General features: G+C 49.0%; 1 protein-coding gene across 1 annotated transcript in view; it reads right to left on the bottom strand.

Annotated features, from left to right (window-relative positions):
- Window positions 1–296: 296 nt before the first annotated feature.
- LOC146200435 (male-specific histamine-binding salivary protein-like) overlaps window positions 297–13,277 on the bottom strand; it is a 38,794-nt gene continuing 25,813 nt past the window's right edge. The window contains exon 6 of the mRNA XM_084592945.1: window positions 297–470. Coding sequence (XP_084449071.1) covers window positions 334–470 — 137 coding nt within the window. The 3' untranslated portion in view covers window positions 297–333. The remainder of the gene's footprint in view (window positions 471–13,277) is intronic.

Raw genomic sequence — 13,277 nt, 5'->3', positions numbered from 1 at the left:
AGGCCAGGGGCCTACTTCTGAGCCAAGTATTGGCACTTTTTTAGCGTCATCAGAACTCGTTCCCATTGTAGGGGTTAGAAACAAAGCACTTGTTATCTTTAGGTGATTTCGAACACTGGAAATGTATTGCGAGGTGCACGATGTGCCTCAGAAGCAAACCACCTAGCCACTAAAGTTTGGGCAAGAACTGTACTTACCTACGTGGCTTGGATGGCAACCAAAGCCAAAAAGAACGTGTCATACATATGCTGGTTGACAGCGCATATAAGATACCACAAACGTTTTCAATATGACATCATGAGTAAATGTCGGTCTTACATGATATCTTTATTATTAAATAATTGTTTTGTTCCGGCACTTGTCTTGGTCGTAGGTGATGAACTTCTGAGGACCGCACAGCAGGTCGTAGATGAAAAAGCACAGACTGTGGGTTTCGTTTATCTTGTCAAGGCGGACCCATATTTCGCAACCTGCATATACAAAACATTATATCTGAATCTAGGTCAAGATCACAACTCTGCAATGGCCACCGTGCACCGCATATAAGACGCGCCACTAATAGCGGCCTAGAGGTCGTTTTCAAACGTGTTGTTTCGGAAGCTGGAGCCGGTGATCCGAGACTGCAAGGAAAGCTGCCGTTTGCCACTGCAATTTCTTTTTAATTCCTGGTCCTGCAAGTTTGTCCTACTGTGTACTGCAGCATAAAAGGTTCCTTTATGTGTAGCCGAATACATTGATGACGATGAAGCCATATAGCAGAAGCTAATGCATGTATGCCCCACCTGGGTGTCTCCTATGAACTAGCGCTAAATAGCAAGGTCTATGTTCAGGCCTGGTTTACTCTGAGTATGCTTCCACGGCTGATCAATTGCTTCAAAAAGGAATTCGCTGTCTTTTCGTTTTGTTTGTTTTTATTTACCCATGTATCGCCATTGAAACAAGCCTTTCATGTGCGCCTCGACCAGTTGAGAAGTTTTGCGCCGCATGCGAATACATCGTGCCAGCACCGATCTCTTGTATATCGCTTCTTCGAGCTAATTCATAAGCTTTCCTTGTAAAATCATTAGGTTACCTCATTTCTTACAACCCAGCGATACCCCAAGTGTTCACACTGACAACATATTTGCCACGAAAGTTGCTGTAACCAAAGTAATCTGGCTAAAAAGATAGTTATTTTGAATAAAGTGGGAATCGTACACGGCTTTTCGGATTGCGAGATGGGCACTCTGCTCTTAGGCAACGAAAGCGTTTGTTTTGTTTATTACGTAAGTCGCGAAGGCTCGTTGGCTCAAGCGGAATAAAGGGGCAATTAGCGAAGGCTCACTGCAAACGGGACCCTGAAACGCTATCACGCCCAACTCCTAAGCGCTAAAGTTAATCATTTTAGTGTTCTAAGCGTACCGAAATGAATTAGCAGCTTTGGCATTCATGTCCGTGCCAACGACCGATTTCATAGCGAGCGCGGCCGTAAATGGCAATCAAGGGTTTTTCCTCTCATTAAAGCCTAAGTGTGTCCGTGCAAGCCTAAAACTATTTAGAGAAACGACTCTCAACAAGAACCATACACAATGTTTTCTCTATGACATGAGTGCAGCACCATGTTCCATTTGTTGTCTTGCACCTTACGTCCACCACCCCCATCTTCAGTTTGCTCTAAAGTCCAATGAAGCGACTTGAAAAACTAAGCACGACGAAAAAGATAGTACTGCACTCGACAAGTGAGATATTGCAAGAATATCCGGTAAAAAAAGTTCCAATTTTAAATCACTGCGACACGGCTATGTTCCTTCAAAAACTTCTATATATTAATATAGAACACAGGAATGAAAAGTGACTGTTCAACTCTAAATGAGATAAAGTAGTTCGCTGTTCGTTATGTTGCCGTCTTAGGTAAGCATACTAAATACGACTTTAATTGCAGTGCTTTTTCGCATTTGCGAAGAAAATTCATGATATGAAGATCGCGTAACAACATAGTGCTAAGAGAGAGCATGGCTAGCTCGACTTCCGGATGTTTAATTCAAACATGGGATAGCGCAGCGGCCGTCATTTTGCATGTCGTTCATAGCGAAGCCTTAATTGCTGTCTACATTTGAAGGTAAGAATGCCCGTATCATTATAGTAGTATCATGTGCTAGTACGTGAGTGAGAAGTTTTTATCTACACTCTAAGATTTGAACAAAGGCTTAGCCGCATGATGTTGTTAAAATTAAGGCAGATTATTATTACAGGAGCACAAGGTAGGTTCCAGAATTTCCGGTTACACTGTGGTGCCTTGAAAAACGTTTATGCTACACTTGAGCTCCGTTTTTACGAGTGATAGCCCGAGAGCTAGAGACCGTTTTACCGAGAGAAAGCAGGAAAGGAGGAAAACACTCTCTAACCACTATCCTTGCGAGGGCCTATTGTTGCCAGTACCAAGTGGGCTCTACATTCGCACGCTTCATGCATAGCAGAGCGGCATTGCACCTTGGTATGTTGTCGTTTGAGAGACTTAAATGCCTTTATTAGCACATCTTTTAGTGGCAATGTCATCGAGATAGCAATGCGTGATCGTGTATTGCATGATTGCCGATAGCATATGCGGGAAGCACGCAACGACAGTCCGAGGACGACTGTGATACGTTTCTGCTTCACCGCTTTCCAGTCTATCCTGAATTCAATTCGCCTATGAACGTTTTATATAAGCCTGATAGACTTAGTACCAATGACGGACTCATGAATATTATTCCCATTTTACTTCATCCGCCGTAGAAAATACGCACTCCGGACAGGCCGTGCTTCCCGCAAACTCTCCGCGTCAACGATACGGTCGATCTCTTCCGCCAGCGCAGGAGCGTGCTAAAATGTGTTCTTCACTTAAACAATAGGCCCACAGCAAAAACAAAAAATTCTAGCATATTTTTTATCCATATCGTGTTATTGATAACTGCAATGCAAATACGTTTCGCAATACATTGCCGCTGGTGCGGCGCGCGACGCATCGTCTGCACGCTGGCTCCGCTGCTGAGGCGTCACCGAAATTTAAACCTTTCTTTTACTGACTCAATGGAATCGGCAGTAAGGCAGTTACATGAGAGGCCATTTACCCTAGCGCTGAAAAATTACAAAATGCCTTCGGATGTGCCCTCGCTGCGAAACAATTTAGGCCTAGCGACTACTAGGGAAGCGCACGGCGAGAGCGCCATCGCCCGCCGCGCCGGCGGCGTCGCTTTCGTAAGCGCTGCTGTATGCACTTGCTGCAAATTTGTTGTCTTCGTTAATAAGCAGCTAAGAGATTTGGACATTTCGCTCGACAATACGCCATGCAAACGATGCTGCTATGACGCACGGGACGGGGATACGATGTTGTTGCGTCGCAGGACAAACACCAATGCTGGATAAAACCGCCGATGAATGGTACATCTTTTACCCTAGCGCTGAAAAAGACGCTACTTCTTTTATGTGCGGTTCTTGAACCGTGGTTTAACCTAAAAGTATACATTGTTGAAGCAGGAGAGCTCGAACGTAAATCGAAATGGGTCGCACTTCACGTTAAATGAATGCGGCAATGACTCGAAAGCATCTTTCGCAGTATCTGTATTCCGCGTTCGGTAGCTGCCCATACGGTTTATTCACTGTGTGTTTGTGTGTAGAGTTGCCATTGCGATTATAATATATAACTGAAAATTCATGTGTCGTCAAAGGTGCAAAAAATACATCCTCACAGTTAACAGCGACTAGTTCGGCCTGCGGAGGTAGAGCGCACGGTCCTTCGAAAGTCGCCCCGGCTGATAGTGCCGTTTTCAATAGCTGCCGCCATGCCAAACAAATGGTATAGTGTTCGCTGGCGCGTTCAAACAAAGAGCTTTCACGAGCACCGCGAAACAGCATTTTACACTGCAGCTTCGCAGCATCAACATGTACAGCACCCAGCAAGATGGCGTCAAGAGGAGCTGGAGCGGACTTCCCCAGTTTGGCTCATGCGGGGAGCCACCATCAAACTAAGAAGGCTGCGCCCAGGCATCAAAAGTAAAATCCTCTATAGGCTGCCAGAACACTTAAAACTTTCCGCGTTAACCAGACCTTATGCACATGCATGAGTGGCCTAGGGGTAAAGGGAATGCAAGGGTCCTGACAGGAGGACTCCGATATCACTCCCTCATATGAATCGAGAGGCCCGAGTTGGCTCTCCTGCGAGACCTGCGTCCAGTCAGCGCGCCGCCATGTCAGCTGTCAGGTACCACCTGTCAGCATCATGCTCGTGAATTTTCGCTCACAACAACACCAGTACCGCCAGATTGACGACGAGTGGAGCCTTCAACGAATCCGTATGAATACGTTCTCAGCACCTACTTCGCACAGGTTTCCTAGACTTGCCTAATTTTTTTTCCTGAATATTGACAAGGCGCTTCCCTCGTCTACGCTCTGCGCTGGTCTCGAGCCCTTGCCTTCGCGAGGCGAGGAAGCCGCAGTTCAGACGTTGAGCCGCTGGCCCGACGTAGCTCTCTGCCGCACTGTGGTCAGCAATGACGTCTGCCAAAACCTCGCTCCGTGACATCGGTTGAGGGTGCTAGGTAATGAAGCCAATATCAAGAACCATCCAGATAGCCGAGACTCCAGCCCTAAGGTATCTCCTAACCCCCGAGATTACGCCTATATCAGTGTAGTCGCCGGCTTCGACGCCTTGGGCCGGTGTTCGCGCCTGTGCAATTAGATCGCACTCTGAGGATACCCCCTCTACTCCTACACCACCTTAAGGGACCACGCAATCGCCCTTGGTCATAAAAGTAGATAACTGAGCGCCGTCCTTCATATAGGAGAAACCTCAGGTCCTACCGACCTTTCAAGGCTCACCAGATGATGACGACCAGGAAGACTGGTTAAAGAAAGTTTAGCGCGTAGCCGAGTACAATCGCTGAGCAGATGGTCAAAAGGCAATATGTATTTTTCACGCTGAATGGTGTATCTCACAGCTTGTTTGAAATTTCAATCACGAGACCACTCTGACATTGCGGAGTGATTTCATATACCGGTTCCCGCAAGCTCTTATCACCCTTTTCCGAAAGGCACCCGCCGAGATGCTCCTGAAGCAAGAGTTCAGCTTCCCAACGAGAGCGTCTTAGTTTATTTGGAGGACATGACGGAGTTCTTCCAACGGGTTGATCCAAACATGTCCGAGGAGAAAAAGTTCATTATTTGATGGGGAGTATAAAAGAGCTTCGTTCGTTCAGCGCATGTACCGTCGAGGCCATTCCGAAATGTGTGTCCGAGGCCACTACCATGGAGAAGACTCTCGAGATGCGAGCAAAGCACTGTTCGTTATTGAATGACGTTAGGGAGAACTTTTAAAACAACATGGCTTTTAATAGTCCAAACTACACTCACTATGACACTGATCGAATAGCGTCTCAATAAACAACCACACTGCTCCGGAAACGCTGAGTGTCTATGTTCTCTTTGAAGGGAGGACGCACACAAGCCTCCCTCTCGCGCTCCACCCACCGACCACAACAAACAACACACGCGCACACAGCCGTACTCTGCGGGGAAGAATGGGCGATTCCAGTGCGTATACGTCCATCCCCCGGTGTGAGTGGGATGGCCCAGATGTCGTGCCGTGAAGACTGCAGTAACGCAGGCGGCATACGAAATTTTCAACATCCTCACCAACAAATGAGCGCTAGGTTGGTTGGTTGGTTGGTTCACAGGAAGAGAAAGGCGCAGTATCTGTCACACTTGCTCTGTGGACACCTGAACCGCGCCGTAAGGGAAGGGAGGAAGGTGGGAATGAAAGTGGAAAGAGAGAAAGGGGAGCCGTAGTGGAGGGCTACGGAGTAATTTCGACCACCTGGGGATCTTTAACGTGCGCTGACATCGCACAGCACACGGACGCCTCTTCGTTTCGCCTCCATCGAAACGCAGCCGCCAACGCAACAATTTCTGGCTTCCAATGGGTGCAAAAGTTGAATTGGCCGTCTTACTGTAGTTCCATCTGTAAACGGATGATGCAGGAGCGCGTTCTTCTATCTCGCCCAGGAAACACCTCCTGGAGCAAACATTTCTGCGCCTGTTGGTTTTCGGGTGCGCTGAGCGGGGCCTCAAGTCGATCCTGTTTCGGATCACAGTTGTGAACAAAGCGTCGCATCCAAGCTGTGACTCGCTGTAGGTGATTAACATTGCTGAAGCGCGTAATTTTTGTCACCGGTGGAAGTGCTTGGTCTGCAACATGGCTGACCGCTAGCTTTTTACTGATCCTTTCATCGTCGGCTCTCTCGCTTGAAATATCAGCCGCTGTGTTAGGCCAGGTTGTTGGGGACCCCTCAAGCCACTTGGGCCCTTTCCCCCATTTTTCACACCTTTTGAGCGCGTCTGCAGATATTGCCCGAGTTAGGATGTCTGCTGGGTTGCTGATCCCTGGGCAGTGTCTCCAGTCGCTTGGGTTTGTTTTCTCTTGGATCTCTCCGACTCTGTTGGCTACAAAAGGTTTCCACTGAACGGCTGATCCCTTCACCCAATATAGAGCGATCATGAAATCTGTCCAAAATGTGACCTTGTTGATATTCAGAGCTAAGGATTCCTTGAGGTATGCGACCATTCGAGCCCCTATCAAGGCCCCGAGAATCTCTAGCCGTGGTAGGTATAGCGTCTTGAGCGATGCCACACGAGTTTTGGCCATGACAAGGGAAAACGTTTTCTTGAAGCTCTCCCATCTCAGGTATGCAACTGCTTCATAGGCCTGGGGGCCTGCGTCCGTGAACATGTGAAGTTCGGTTTTGCTCTTCGGTTGGCTATCATACCAACGAGGGATGGAAATATCACTGAGGTGGTGCATTGAATCGATCCAGTTTCCCTATTTCTTACTCACACTTTGCGGCAGTGGCTCATCCCAATCTAAACCAAGTACCAAAAGCTCTTGAAACAGCATTCTCGCTGTTATCGTCACTGGGCTCAGGACACCGAGTGGATCAAAGATTCTCGCTGAGGCTTGGAGCGCGAAGCGTTTAGTGTTCCTGTTGACAGTAAGAAGTTCCAGCGCCGTTTTCAGGGAGTACATCAGCTCGTCGTTTCCTCTGTCGCACTCGAGCCCCAACACTATTGCAATGGCTGAAGTCGTCGTCGCAGTGTCAGCGCAGGCATTTCCAATGCCGTCAGCATCGAACCATTGTTGTAGGAGTTCGTTGTTGGAACTCCACTTTCGTAGTTTCATTCCTGCTGAGCTCATTATTTGCTTTGCCTCCTCATAAAATTTTGTCGCCTATTCCGTGTTGATGACTGCGGTTATCAAATCGTCGACGTGCAGGCAGCTGCCTAAGATTTGTGTGGAGTGACAGAGGTCCTCAGAGACGGTAGCTAGGTGATGTCGTATGGTGGCAGTCAACATAAAGGGACTACGTGTGGCGCCAAAACACACTCTTGTCATGCGCCAGATCTCTATATCACCCTCTGATGAGCCTTCATATGACGCTGATGAATACCAGAGGAATCGTAGTGCAACGCGGCCATCACGTTTGATGCTAATCTGAAGGAAGGTCTTCTCGAGGTTGGCGGTCAATGCAATTTTGTGGCATCGAAAATTCAGAATATGCCACAGCAGGTCGGGGTTTAGGTTCGGACCGGTGGTGAGGGTATCGTTAAGTGACAAGCCGCCTTGTGCTTTCAACGATGCATCAAACACTATGCGAAATTTGGTGGTAGAGCGCTCTGAACGGAAAACAGCATGGTGAGGCATATTATACACTCGAGACGAGGTGCTGTCGATTTCGTCAGACGGAACCCTTTCAGCAAAGCCTTTATCTAGGTAGTCACGGATGGCTGCATCATAGACCATCAAACTGATCTTGTTGGGTCTCAGACGCCGCATCAACCTGGCGTTCTCTTGCTACAACTTCGTTGCTGGCTAGCCCTTGGTCAAGTGCCTTCCACGGGAGGCTCGCCTCGTATCGCCCATTGGTCAAAGTCAGAGAACGAGTGGTCTTCTCTTACCTGCTGCTCCTCGCTTCCAAGTAGGCAGCTGCTTGAGGAGATACCGAGGCTCTCCAGCTCACAGAACGCTCGAAGTTCATCTGAGGTTGGCGTCCATATCACAGACGCTGGTGCTCAGAACGGCAACGGTAGTACACGACACACCCGAAGCAGACAGTGGTATCGGCCATTGCAATGTCCAGCCGAAGTCAGTCTTGAGCGCAAACAAGGCCCCTTGCACTTTCTTTACGTTTGCGTGCACAACAGTCCAATAATAATCTGAGCCTATTAGAATTTCGATGCCTGGTGTGATTAGGCGAGTTGGTGAGATGGTGACATCCGCTAATTTCAAATCAGCCACCTGATTAATCTCAACAGCGTTTTCTGGAAGCAGCAGTGGGTGGGAACATATTTCTTCAATTTCGAGGGCTTCGATGCTGTGCTCCTTGCGGTCGTAATGGCTTCGTAGCCGGAGCTTCACTCGGCGCCGTGTTTTATTTATAACGTTGGTCGAGCCGCCGAAAGGTTAAATGATCATTTCCTCTTCGGCAGTCACTTCAAGATCCAGTATTCGCGAGAGCTCCTCTGTTATAAACGATCGTTGACTGCCTCCGTCAAACAGACAGCGAGCGAGGCGTTTTCTTTTCGGTCCGTCGACCCACACCTGCGCCGTCTGCAGCAGCACGGCGTTTTTATTGCTGTTGCTAAGAGACGCTGTTGAGTGCAACCCAGTAGCGGTCTCACCCTCGGCGTTCGGTGCCGGTGGATCACAAAGCGCGTCGCCGGCCACACTTCGCGCAACATATTGTCCAATTCTTACACCCTTTCGTCATATGCCCTTTTTTCGCGCATCGGTAGCACCTACCTTCGCTTCGCAGTTTGCTTTTCTTCTCATCGATTGATATCGGAGCATTGCAATCTGCCACTTCATGCCTCTCTGAAGCGCAGCAACGGCATCTTTCCTTGCTCAATGTGGCACCCACCTGGAGGCTGGCCGCTGAGCCCTTGTTGTAGACGCTGTTGGGACACCGTTCACTGGCGCGGTGAGGTCGCGTTTGCTGAGGAGCGTTCGTGCTTCCTCCGTGGGCCTTTTACCTGCTCTCCACTTCCAGGCGAACTGATTGTACAATGGCTTGGAGACTAGAGCAGTCGAGCACATCCTTGTCTGCACTGTGGGCCTTATGGTACTGAACAGTCCATTCTTCCGACAATACCCGAAGCAAAGCCGTGCACAGCATCGCACCATAGCTGTCCGATTTGACACCTAAAGTTTCAAGTCCTGCGATGTTTCGCTGAACATGATCGTGGAGGCGTCGCAGCGCGTTCACTTCACTGAGAGCTCTAACCTAGGGAAGGTTTTACACCTGCGTAAAGTGTTCTTGCACGAGCACGTCCTGACGCCCGAAACGCTCTTGGAGTGTCTTTACAGCGTATGCGCAATTCTTCTCCGTCGCTTAGACGCCGGTCAAAGCTGCCACCGCTGTTCCTGTCAACGCGGTCCGCAGGTACAAGCACTTTTCTATGCTGGTCAAGCCGTTATTCTCGTGGACTGCTTGCCGGAATGGTTGCCAGAACGGTTGCCAGTGGAGCTTGTTGCCGCTGAATTTCTGAAGCTCCAGCTTAGGCAATCTCATTTGTCCCGAGCGGGCAGCAGATGATCCGGACGCGGTTTCTTCTGCATTCAATGTGCTTGTTGCACAGTTAGAATTTATTTCACTGAAACGCCGAAGCTTTGCCGCATTCGTGTCATGAAAGCTTGGCACTGACGAACACCTTTGTATTCTTCCGCGAGCCCTTCGTCACGCACATGCGGCTCAATCAGGGCATCTAGCTCTTTCAGATATTTTGAAACAATGTCCAACACATCTGATATTTGCGCCATGCGGTGTTGTTACTGGGGGTCGAGGTCATCCGTCGTCGTTAGTCCCGCAAGTTCCTCGTTGAGTCGGTCCAGTTCCGTGCGCATAACTTCCATCGACGTCGTCCGTTGCAGTTGGAACGCTGATTTCAAGTTGCCGTTGTTCTTCGCTTACTCCAGGGTTTCGGCACGAAAAAAATATGTTCGTTATTCAATGACGTTAGGGAGAACTTTTAAAGCAACAGCAACATGACTTTAAGGAGTCCAAACTACACTCACTATGACACTGGTCGGAGAGCGTCTCAATGAACAAACGCATTGCTCCGGAAACGCTGAGTGGCTATCTTCCCCTTTAAGGGAGCACGCACACGAGCATCCCTCTCACGCGCCACCCACCGATCACAACAAACAACACACACGCACACAGCCGTACCCCGCGGGGAAAAATTGGCGATTCCAGTGCGTATACGTCCATCACCCGGTTTCAGTGGGATGGCCCAGATGTCATGCCGTGAAGACCGCAGTAGCGGAGGTGGCATACGGAATATTCAACAAGAACTACGAGAGGCCCTCCATCCCGACGGCAGCAGCCATCGTCGACACTGGTAGCCTTATCCTACGACTCGAGACAATAAAAACAGTCGTACGCGAGAAGCTGCAAAAACACTTTTCGACCTCACCACCATCACAAGTCTCTTCCCTTTCCCAGATGATTTAGTAAAAGGTTAAATAGGCACTCACTCCACCCGGCCCTCTCCATCCAGTGCCACAGAGACCGTCAACTACACCGCAGTCACTCGTTGTGCCTGCCCATCCCCAAGTCCACACCGGGAGGCCCCTGCATACATACAACCAGGACCTCCCACTCGACCTGATCAGGTGCGTCCACGCAAAAGGGATGTCTGACGGATTCAGCATCATCCCCCGCTGTGGTACCACTATGGCAAGGCTGGTCATCTGCGCCGAAACTGCAATTACCGTTTAATGGTCTGTCGGGATTTAGTGCTGACACGCGAAAACCGCAGCGTAATGAACAGCCCTCTGCGATTTACACGTACCTGACTGAAGCATCCAGAATGCCCTACAAATATTTCTGGTCACCATCACTCCTCCAGTATTCCTCGCACACGTCAAAATGCCAGCCAGATGCGGTTCCGCTCGCCTAGCCCCCGCCGGGAAAACAAGAAGCGACAACCATTGGAGGGAAGGTTGCTAATTGGCGAAATTCTCAAACTCCTGCAGTTGTGCAACCGGATGGCCACAGCGTTTCACGACGACACGACATGTTCTGCCCTGATCTGCTGCGTCGACACCCCTGTTCTCTGACTACACAAAGCCAGTTAATGCCGCAGCGCAGCTGTGACCAGACCCCGCGACATTCCGGCACCACTACAGCTGCAACCTCAGATGTGAACATTTCAGTGGATGGAATCGACGTAACACCGCTCATGGATTCAGGCGCCGATTAGGCCATTCGCCGCTACTCTGAAAAAACTTACTACACCCTGGACAAGTCCGCAACTTGTTACTACCAGTGGCCGCTTCATTACACCTACTCGTACATGCACGTCTAGGGTAACCATGCAAGAAGAAACGTATATAGCTACATTCGTCGTACTTGCTTGGTGTTCCGGTGACGTAAACCTTGGCACGGGTTTTTTAACAGAAAATGGAGGAGTTATTGACTTTCAGCCAAAGTAAGTGACGTTATCGATAGAGAACGGAATAGACTGTGCGTTAGACCGACCGATGACACTGCACATGTTTTATGGTCACGTCACTATTCCGCCCCGTTCCAGTGTGATGTTGTTTGTCGCATCGGAGACACTGCTAAACATTGAAGGTGTCGCGGAAAGCAAATGATTCTGCTTTTCAAGCGTGGTGTTTCATTAGCCAGGGGAGTTGGTCTCCTCGAAGACGGCAAGGCAAATATTCTACTAGCGAGTTTTGGCAGTGAGCATCTAAGCAGTTGGATAGAAGTGGCTCGTATTTGCGGTATCAAACATTTGAAACGCTCCTGGTCTTACGATGGTGTGATCGACCAATCCGGACAGCCCTGTAACCGATTTACCGTCCGACATTAACTCCGTGCTTTCTGAACTGCAGCGTCGACAAGTGAAATACCCCCTTGAGTGATATCGGGCGACTTTCTCTAGTTCTTCACGTGTTGGAAGAACCATCTCACTAAGCATCGCATTATTACCGAGTACATCATGCCCCTGTTAGACAGTCACCTTACCGAGTGTCTTCGACGCACTGCTATCACCCACCAAACCAGATGTGCTTCGCGACGATGTCATCCAGCCCTCCCGGAATCTGTCATTCCCGGTCATCCTCTTAAAAAAAAAGGATTATACGCTGAAGTTTTGCGCGGATTACCGCCGGGTAAACAAAATCACTAAAAGAGACGTGTACTCCATGCCACAAATCGACAATGATCTAGATCGCCTACGCTTTGCGAAATATTTCTCTTCAATGGGCCTGAAATCGAGAAACATTAAAGTAGCTGTAGTTCAGCGGGACTGAGAGAAAACAGCCTTTATTACTCGGGATGGGTTTTATGAGTTCAAGACTATGCCTTTTGGGGTGTGCTCTGGGCCGGTAACCTTCCAACGACTTATGGTCACAGTCCTTGTAGATCTCACATGGCAGATATATCTTGTTTACTTTGATGACGTGATATTTGTCCCAACATTCAAGGACTAACCTCGTCGCCTCAAAACAATTCTGCAGGCCATAACGCCATTTTGGCGTGCCTTCAGAAACGAGAAATGTCACTTTATTTGCACTGAGCTCAACTTCCTGGGACATGTTATAAAACATGTTGCTGTCCTGCCGCATTGCAACAAAACAGCAGCTATTGCCAACTTCCCTCTGCTTCGATGCCAGAAAGCAGTTCTACGATTTCTAGGCTTATGTGCCTAGTAGCGGCGCTTCGTCAAATATTTCGCTCGACTCTCCGATTCCGTGATGCGTGTGTCAAAGACAGACACGCATTTTTCTTGGAACGTACCGAAGGTTCAAGCATTCCGCGAGTTTCAACGCCACACCAAAGGACCTCCCACACTGTCTCATTTAATACGAAAACGCCGACACAGAGCTTGACACTGATACTAGCACCATAGGCTTGGGCACCGTCCTAGTTCAAATTAATGGCGGCCGGGAACGTGCCATTGCTTACGCCAGTTGTATTCTGTTTGAAGCTAAATCGAACTATTCTGTCACTGAGAAAGAGTGTCGAGCACTTGCTTGCGTGACTTCCAGAATCCGGCAGTACTTTATGGGAAACCTTTCAGTGTAGTTACTGACCACCATGCACTGTGTTGGCTCACAAACCTGAAGAACCCCTCAGATTGCTTTGTCAGATGAAGTCGCCGACTACAGGATTCGATATAATTGTCAGGTGCAAGACTAGTTGCCAGCACTCAGACGCGATCACCTATCACATGCCGCTGTAGATCCCCGCAATGATAGA

This window comes from Amblyomma maculatum, chromosome 2 (genome assembly GCF_055883805.1).
Source record: "Amblyomma maculatum isolate TAMU_Amacu chromosome 2, ASM5588380v1, whole genome shotgun sequence".
Lineage (NCBI taxonomy): Eukaryota > Metazoa > Arthropoda > Arachnida > Ixodida > Ixodidae > Amblyomma > Amblyomma maculatum.
The sequence above is the reverse complement of the archived record's forward strand: the minus strand, read 5'-3'. Positions and strand labels throughout refer to the sequence as shown.